Below are 9,124 nucleotides of genomic sequence, written 5' to 3'. Positions count from 1 at the left end.
GGGGGCGGGGCCTGCGCTGGCTGCTGCGCGGGGCCCAGTGGGCTGCGGGGATGCGGGGCACGAGCTGCGTGGGCGGCGGCGGCGAGAGCCCGGGTGGCGCCGGGCTGAGCGAAGGCCCGCGGGGCCGCTGGCTGCGCCTCGCCCCGGTCTGCGCCTACTTCCTCTGCGTCTCGTTGGCCGCCGTGCTGCTCGCCGTCTATTACGGGCTCATCTGGGTTCCCACGCGGCCCCCCGCGGGCCCTGCCGGCCCGCCGCCCAGCGCGCCGTCCCCTCCGTGCGCCGCCCGTCCGGGCGTGCCGCCTGCCCCGGCGCCCGCCGCTGCCTCGGTCTCCTGCCTTCTGGGAGCCCCCGGCGGGCCACGACCCCAGCTCGAGCTGCCGCGCAGCCGCCGCCGCCGCCACAGCGACCCCAGCCGCCGCCCGAACCGTCAGACACCCAGAGAGACGCCGGAGGCTGCGGGGGGGCGAGGACCCGGGTAACCCCCTCTTCCAACCCAAGCTGGATCGCCGCCTCTCGAGAGCCCGCGCCCCCACGGCGGATGCTCCGTTACCCGGTTGGGCCCGGGCTCCCTCTTCATGACTTCGCCTAGCGTCTCCGGAGTCGTCATCCAGAAGAATGGGGGTGGGGGCGCCAAGGGGAGCTGGCCCGGGGCCTCGCTCCTCTACCGTCAGGCCGGGGTCCTCTACCATCTGGCAGAGCCCATCCTGACCTCTGCTTCCTGACACCCTCCCTAGTATTTTGAGCATAGAGCCCACCGCCCTCCTGTCTCAATCTCCGTGTCCATGTCCTTGTGCAATAAATTCCAGCCCCAACTGCCCGGTGCTGTGTTGTATTGTTTGCGAGATGGCTCTACTTTCAAGTTTGTGAGGGGAAGGCCTTACCCGCGTCTGATCTTCATTTCTCTTGCCCTGGGTGGATCGGGTGGCTTCTCCCCTGACCTGGGTGGGGGTGAGGTGTGTGTTCTTCTCTCGCCATCATGTGGTTTTTGGGCCTGGGAGGAGGCTTCTCTGCAATGGGGCAGTTGAAGGTCAGACAGTGTGAAGGACCTCACAGCTCTGCGGATACTTGGGGCAGAAGAGGAGGGCGTCTGGAGGGAGGTAGAGGGTCTGCCCTCCTATTACAACACAGGAGATGAGGGGAGAGATGGGATGATTTCAGGCAAGAATTAGGGTTTGGGGGATTGTGACTACTATAATTACAATGTCAGGGATAGAAGCTCAGTCACCCTGAGACGTCAGGATGCTACTGGAAGGGACTGAGGCCTTCATCCTGGGGTCTGAGAGAGGAGGGTGGACAGGGGTGGTAGTGGGCTTCTCTGCCTCCCTGGAAATCACAGAGGAAGTTACCAGCGCTGTGCTGCCTTTGAAGAGGAGTACAACCTCCCTGGTCTCCATCACTCCTGATGGACAGAGGCAGAGAAACTTAGGTCCTGCTGAAAGAGTCAAAGGTAGTTTAGTCTTTCTTCCTACCCAGAAGACAGGCCTGGCTCTGGGCAGAACATTGGACCCTATAGGCAGGAAGCAGTTTTCCTGTCTAGCCTCGTCCCTTGAACTGGGACTTTCGCAGAAGAGTGAAGCTTAGCCTCCTCCCTCAGGCTGGGACATCTGTGGATGAGGACTGGGCTGAGAATGTCAGTCATTCTGGTTGCCTGCCTTCCTCCCTTCTACCCTTCCAGCACCACTTCTCAGAGGGGGTCTCCAGATGGAAGGGGAACCCAGGAAGACAGCGCCCCTTTATAGTTAGCACAGGTGATGGTTAAAGAGCACTGATTCTAGGGCCAAGATGCCCAGATTCAAATTCCCGCTCTTCCTCCTCTCACTGGCTCTGTGACCTTGGGCAGGTTCCTCAACCTTTCTGGTCCTGTAAAGCGAAGATGATAATAGTACAGAGTTTCAGTGAGGATTAAATAAGCTAGTGATCTGCCTGGAGCCTTTTGAACAGCATCACATGTTCTTTCTCTCCACCCGCTTCTGTCCCTCAGGGATTCAAAAACTCCAGCCTGGATCCCAAGGGACATCAAGTCAATCTGGAGCTTCTGGAGACCAGCAAGTGGTGAGTTGGAGGTGGGGACTGCTGCTGCCTCTCTGTTCCCCTGGGACTGTCTTTCTAGCTTCCTGCCCTCTTCTCCCCAGCTCCATTTCTCCCCATCCCTCAGTTTCTCTTCCTGTCTCTGTGTCTCCCTCTCTACCATCCTCTCCCGCCCTCCTCTCATGTGTCTCTGCCTGTCTTCCCCTGACCTGTCTCAGTGTAGCATTGGCCTCTGTCCCTCACTCGACTCTCTGACTCACACTCTTGCTTTTCTCTCCCTTTCTTCTCCCTCTCCCATTTTGCCCCCACAGGCCCACCTTGCTCTCCCACCCAAACTACTTTCTCATTTCTTCCCTGGTTTAGCCCCCTCTGCCCTATCGCCTCCCCTGTGCTGGTCTCTCTTCATGATCTCTCAGTCTCTTTTTTGGCCACTGTCTCTTAATTGTAGGCTTAGCAAACATTTACTGCGCCTTTATGATGTGCGAGGCATTATTTTAGGCACTGGGATCACAGCCATGAACAAAACAGGCAAAACTTCCTGCTCTCCAGGGAGCTGACATATTATAGGAGACACAGACAAAAAATAGGATTAATAACTTAGATATATGTTATGTTCAGTCATAAGAAGCACCAAGGAGGACAATCATCAGGGTCAAGGTGACAGAGTGGGATGGAGTTGCTGGTCACTGGGCAGAAGTGAGGGCAGGGCCTGCCGATCTCTGAGGGAAGCTTGTGCCAGGAAGTTGAAACAGCAAGTGCGGTGGCCCTTAGGCTCAGGTGCTTGGCTTGTTCAAGGAACCACCAAGAGGCCAGTGAGTGAGCAGAGTGAGTGATGGGGAGAGCAGGAGGAGGTGAGCAGAGAGCGAAGAAGGGGACTGATTGTGCAGAGCCTTGCGGGCTGCCCTGAGGGCTTCGGCTTTTGCTTGGAGTGAGGTGAAGCCATGGGAAGTCTGTGAGCTAAGGAGGGACAGAGCCAGCTTAGCTGTCAACAGGACTCTCTCATTGCGGGGTGGGAAGGAGCGGTACGGGGTGAGGGTGGGAGCCAAGTGGGGAGCCCAGGGGGGGAGCCACTCCCGTGGTTCAGGTGAGGGAGGGACGGTGGTGGCCAATGGTGGGTTGATCAGGATAAGATGGTGGCCTGGAAGAAAAGTGGGTGGTCAAAATCCGTGGTGTGTGTAAAGTACACGAAGCACAAAAGTACCATTTAAACCATTTTAATGGAGCACAGGGTTTTGCAACCATCGCGCCTCCACCCCTCTGGTTGCCGTGAGAGGAGGGAGAGAAGGAGGGACTGGGCCAGAGGGCCTGAGGCTGGCACAGGGTCCCGAAGGAGTCGGGGTGGCGGTTTGTTTCTCGGGGTCCTCAAGCAAAGGCTGCCCATCAGAGTGCTGGGTGGGGTGGTAGCGGGCGGGCACTAGTACCCGCCATGCCGTCGCCGGGGAAGCATGGCCTTGGCCCCAGCACGGTGGCGCTGTCGGACAGCTGGGCCCTCAGCAAACCGTTTCTGGTTCTTTCTCTGTATAGAGTCAGCCTCATGCCCGAGCGGCTTCGCAGGGCGCCTCCCTGAACTCCTTCCCATCCCTCGGAGGGACGGGGGCCTGGCCCCTATTGGTGTACTGAAGGACCTTCCTTCAGTTTCATTGGATCAGTGTATGTCACATGACAAACCTGGAGCCAATGCCTGAGCCTGAGCCAACGGTCAGGTGCGGTTGGTTAAGCCTTGGGTTCAACCACTTTACTGGCAAGTGAAGGCGGGATTACTCGGATGGTTTAGGCCAATCAGGACCCATCGCTGGATCAGGCCAAAGTCCGTAGACATCCCTTCTGCAGCCGAGCTGCAAGGGGTGGGACTGCCAGGAGGGGGCGCCGAAGGGTCGCCGTCTGCCCAGTCACCACCTCCCCGGGGATGGAATCCCAGGTTTACAATCCAAGCTGGAATCTAAGTGCCTGCACTTGCGAGGGGTCTGCTAACAGTACCCCTTGTCCCTTATCCACAGTTCCGAATTTGTAAAAGCTGTGACAACCGAGAAATATTTCTTTGGGGGTAATTTTGGCCCACGTGGTGGCAGGTGAACTAATAGGAGTTATTTACGCTCTTTATTTTATCTCCTTTTGGTGTGAATTTTCACACGTGTTTTGCTGCAAATATATGAACATGTCTGATGGGGAGGGGGCTGCCTCAGGCCCCTGGGAGTGTTACGCAAAATATAGCATTAGCTCAGAATTGCCTTTCTAAAACTGGAGCAGTTCTGAGTTCTGAAATGCATCCGTCCCCAAGGACTTCAGCTAAGGGATCGTGGACCTCTAATCGGGCATGCTGCCAAACCTAGATTCATCTTAATTACTTGTTCAACATTTATTTAATGGCTTTGTGAAGAAACTCATTTTCCATTACAATAAAAAAAAGAGAGAATGGGGGTCATTTACTAAGTGCCTTTTGTTAATCATGCTATTTTTAGTGTCGTGTGTGTATGCGTGTGTGACTGTGTGCCCATATGTGAGGCTGGGTCTCTGTGTTACAGTATTGCTGTGTGTGTTTGTGTATGTTTGTGTATGTGGGTCTGTATGAGAGTTTGTGTGTGTGAAGGCGTGTTTGACCGTGTGCGTGTGTGTGTGAGTTTAATCTTGTGTGTGTTTGTGAGAGAGCACTGAGTTGTGTCCGCTACAAAATTACCGAGAAATTTCGCGCCGTCAAGCAATACCTCGTACTTCCACTAGATGTCGCCTGTCTGCTTCGGCCGGAAGAAACCTAAAACTACATTTTTTTGCCTTTTAATCGGGAATTGGTTGATTCTGGCAGAGATGTGTCAGGGACAGTTAGCTCAGGCTCAGCTCAGTTGCTCACAGAGCAGAAGTTCTCAAACTTGTTTCTCTTAGGATTTTTTTTTTTAACAATCTTAAAAATTACTATTATTAAAGATTTTATTTATTTATTTGTCAGAGATCACAAGTAGGCAGAGAGGCAGGCAGAGAGAGGAGGAAGCAGACTCCCTGCTGAGCAGAAAGCCCGATGTGGGGTTTGATCCCCAGATCCTGGGATTATGACCTGAGCTAAAGGCAAAGGCTTTAACCCACTGAGCCACCTACGCCCTCCTACAGCCTTAAAAATTATTGAGGACCCCAAACAGCTCTTGTGTATGTGAGTTGTGCCTATTAATATTTAGTGTTAAATTAAGGCTGAGAAGTTCAAGGGGCGCCTAGCTGGCTCAGCGGGTGGAGCCAGTGGCTCATGGTCTCTGGGTTGTGGGTTTGAGCCCGACATTGGGTATGGAGATTACATAAAAGTAAAAAAAAAAGACTGAGAAGTTAAAAAATTTACTTATGGAGTCATTTAAAATAACCATAATAAATTCATTACATTTTTGGTAAATATTTTATTGTGGCAAAATATATGTAACGTAAAATTTACCATTTTAAACATTTTAGGTGCACAGTTAGTAACATGAAGAACATTCACACTGTCCTGCAAGGATCACTACCATTCCTTTCCAGAATGTTTCCATCTTCCCAAACTGAAACTCTGTACCCATCGAACAATGCTCCCCATTCCGCCTCCCCCCTTCCTCAATCCCAGGTAACCTCTAGTCTATTTTCTGCCTCAGAGTTTGCCTGTCCTATGATCTCATATAAGCCTCATATTATGTGCCTCATAGTAATCCAATATTTGTCCTTTTGTATCTTTCTCATTTCACTTAACATCCTGTGGTCAAGTTTCATCCAAGCTGTAGCATGTGTCAGAATTTCCTCCCTTTCTAAGGCCAAGTAATATTCCATTGAATGTATGTATCACACTTGGTTTATCCATTCATCTGTTTTTAATTTTTTTAACTTTTTTTGAGAGAGAGCATGAGCAAAGTGGGGGGAGAGGCAGAGGGAGAGGGAACGAGAGAATGTTTTTAAAAAATTTATTTATTTATTTGACAGACAGAGATCACAAGCAGGCAGAAAGGCAGGGAGAGAGAGGCGGGAAGCAAGGTCCCCACTGAGCAGAGAGCCCAGTGTGGGGCTCGATCCCAGGACCTGAGATCATGATCTGAGCTGAAATCAAGAGTCAGACGCTTAACTGATCCACCCAGGTGCCTCTCTTGCTGGACATTTGGAAACTCCTTGCATTTTAGCATAAACAACATTTTAAATAAAAAGTGCTGTGTTTGGGCGCCTGGGTTGTTCCGGTCATGATCCTGGGGTCCTGGGATCGAGCCCAGTGTCTGACTCCTTGCCGGTGAGGAGTCTGCTTCTCCCTTTCTCTCTGCCTGTTGCTCCCCTTGCTTGTGCTCTCTCTCTGTGTCAAATAAATAAATACAATCTTAAAAAGAAAGAAAGAAAACTGCTGTTTTCCAAAACAAAAAAATTTAATGAGAAGAGTGGCATTATTTCACATTTTTGAGAATACTTAATGTCTAGCTCAATAAAAGACAACTGGATTCTCAGAGCTGCTTCTGCATTCGATCTGTTGCAATGTTACAAGTCATGTAGCCTCCGGAAGAATCTGGGTGAAGTCCAGCCAAGTCATGGGAAGTCCCGAGAATGGGTTTTCCAAGCCTGTTAACCCTCCAACCACATCATCCTGAAACTTACACAGTTGTAAAACCGCCTTCAGCCATCCAGATCCTGTACATTTAACATCTGGCGCTGGGTACAATTTCTGACAACATTCCCAGCACACTCTTGCTATGTGGCCCATGGATCCTAAATAAAATAATCTGGCCATCCCATAGTCACGCTGCCACTATGTAATGATGTTGAGTCTGTGGGTATACAGCTGGTAACTGTCAGTTTCCTCATTGGGTGATCAAGAATGAAAACCTGTGTGTGACCCACACATACGGATGTTTATTTAGCACAGGCATCTGGGGGGGGGTCGGCTGAGGGTCAGCTGATTGTGCTTATAAGGCTCTGCTGATCTTGGCTGACCTCTCCTCTAAATCTGAGGTTATCTGGGTCTTGACTGATTGGGTCTGGGCTCCAGTTGGGTGGCTTGATGATCCTGGCTAGGTTCTCTCAGGTGTTGGTGGGTAGGCTGACCTTGGCTAGCCTTGGCAGGTGCATCCAAAGCATGGGACCCACGGGCTACCCCAGGAAGGTTCTTCTAGCAACAGCAGCTGTGTGAGCCCAACTGCATTTCAAGCCCCTGCTTGGGTCCTGTGTGCCTTCCTCCTGCTGGCCAAGCAAGTTGCATGGCCGCTTGGTATAAAGAGTGGGAAGGAAGTACATTCCTTCCAAGGAGATGAGATGGATGGAATGACTACTTGTGAAAGTAAGTTGAGCTGTGCAGATGGACCCATCCCAGCCAAGGCTGTCCTAGGGGGAGGCAGGAGGATAGGAGGACCAGGACACTGTGCTCAAACCTGAAACTGAGAATCCAAGTCCGGGCGTCCGGGCAGGGACGGTGTAAAAAGGCACTGAGGTTAACATTGCACCCCAGAGAGGTAAAGGGTAATTGACGGAGCGGTAAGTGTGTGTGTCACAGGGTGCGTGTGTGCGTAGATGAAAACCAGGCAGTCTGACTCTACACCGGGCCGGTTTCCCTGCTCCTTTTGCTTCTCAGCCCAAACCATATGGAAAGCCCGAGTATAGGTACTCTGGCTGGAAATCCCACTGGTGGGGCGCCTGAGTGGCTCATCTGGTTAAGGGTCTGCCTTCAGCTCAGGTCATGATCCCAGCCCCATGTTGAAGGGAGAGATTACTTAAAAATAAAATCTACAAACAAACAACTACCTTCTGCCTTTTCCCCTTCCTTCCTCCCTCCCCTCCCTCCCTTCCTTCCTTCCTTGCTTCCTAAGTGGGCTTCACACCCAGTGTGGAGCCCAGTGTGGGGCCTGAACTCACCATCCTGAGATCAAGACCTGAGCTGAGATCGAGTCAGGTGCTTAGCAGACTGGGTCCCCCCAGGTGCTCCGAATTTGCCTATTCTAGATATTTCATTTAAGTAGAATGTTTCATATCATATTTATTCTTCTGTGTCAGGCTCATGTCCCTTAATATGATGTCTTTGAGGATTGTTCATGTCATTGTAAGTATCTGAACTTTATTTCTTTTTTATGGGGGGATAATCTATTTATACCTCATTTTGTTTATCCATTCCTCTGTTGATGGACACTTGGGTTGTTCCCACCTTCTGGCTATTGTGAACAACGCTGCAATGAACATTGGCCGGCAAGGTTCTGTTTGAGTCCCTGTTTTCAAGTCTTTGGGTTATTTATCTAGGGCTGGCATTGCTGGGTCATATAATAATTCTATGTTGAAGTTCTCTTTTTGTGAAGATTTTATTTATTTATTTGACAGACAGCGATCACAGGTAGGCAGAGAGGCGGGTAGAGAGAGAGAGGGGAAGCAGGCTCCATACCCAATGTCGGGCTCAAACCCACAACCCAGTTGTGCCTATATTAATAGGCACAACTCACAACTCTCTGCTGAGCAGAGAGCCTGACGCGGGGCTCCATCCCAGGACCCTGAGATCATGACCTGAGCTAAAGGCAGAGGCTTTAACTCACTGAGCCACCCAGGCGCCCCTATGCTGAAGTTTTTGAGGGACTGCCTGTTTTCTGTAGGAGCTGTAGCCCATGACCTTTTAAATCCCTAAATTCCCTGTGTTAGATCCCTTTATGCTTAAAATACCTAGAGTGGTATATATATATTTTAAAGATTTTATTTATTTGATGGAGAGAGTGAGAGAGCACAAGCAGGGAGAGCAGCAGAGAGCGAGGGAGAAGCAGACTCTGCTGAGCAGGGAGCCCGATTCGGGGCTTGATCCCAGGACCTGAGGTCATGACCTGAGCTGAAGGCAGACGCTTAACTGATTGAACCACCCAGGCACCTGGGCTTGTTTTCCCCTTAGATTTATATGAAAGAATAGGATCACAGCTGTTCACCAGTGGCACTAGTAAAACAAAAAGATTGGCTCCAAACCACCCTCTCCATCTACACCGTTTGCATTGGGACTTTGCAGTTCTTGCCCTCAGTGTGGGGAGTCAGTTTCCCTACCCCTTAAATTTGGGCTGGCCTTGATCAATAGAAAGTGATACGGTGTCAGTCTTGATTCTGGGTCTCAAGAGTCTGTGTCTTCTGTTTGTTCTCTTAGAAAGTGTCCACTGTC

The 9,124-nt window shown here is 51.2% G+C and overlaps 2 protein-coding genes across 2 annotated transcripts in view; both read left to right on the top strand.

Annotated features, from left to right (window-relative positions):
* The first annotated feature begins 1 nt into the window (after position 1).
* On the top strand, positions 2–817 carry INAFM1 (InaF motif containing 1). The gene has a single exon (XM_059151274.1). It carries the CDS (start codon positions 51–53, stop codon positions 477–479), a length of 429 nt encoding a protein of 142 aa, XP_059007257.1. The 5' UTR covers positions 2–50; the 3' UTR covers positions 480–817.
* Positions 818–1,969: 1,152 nt separating this feature from the next.
* The window catches only part of C5AR2 (complement C5a receptor 2), a 51,011-nt gene continuing 43,856 nt past the window's right edge, over positions 1,970–9,124 (top strand). The window contains exon 1 of the mRNA XM_059151268.1: positions 1,970–2,052. The gene's annotated coding sequence lies outside the window, so the exon portion shown is untranslated. The remainder of the gene's footprint in view (positions 2,053–9,124) is intronic.

The sequence above is a fragment of the Mustela lutreola genome, chromosome 16, assembly GCF_030435805.1.
Source record: "Mustela lutreola isolate mMusLut2 chromosome 16, mMusLut2.pri, whole genome shotgun sequence".
NCBI lineage: Eukaryota > Metazoa > Chordata > Mammalia > Carnivora > Mustelidae > Mustela > Mustela lutreola.
Note: the sequence above shows the minus strand (reverse complement) of the source record. Positions and strands in the feature narration are given on the sequence as shown.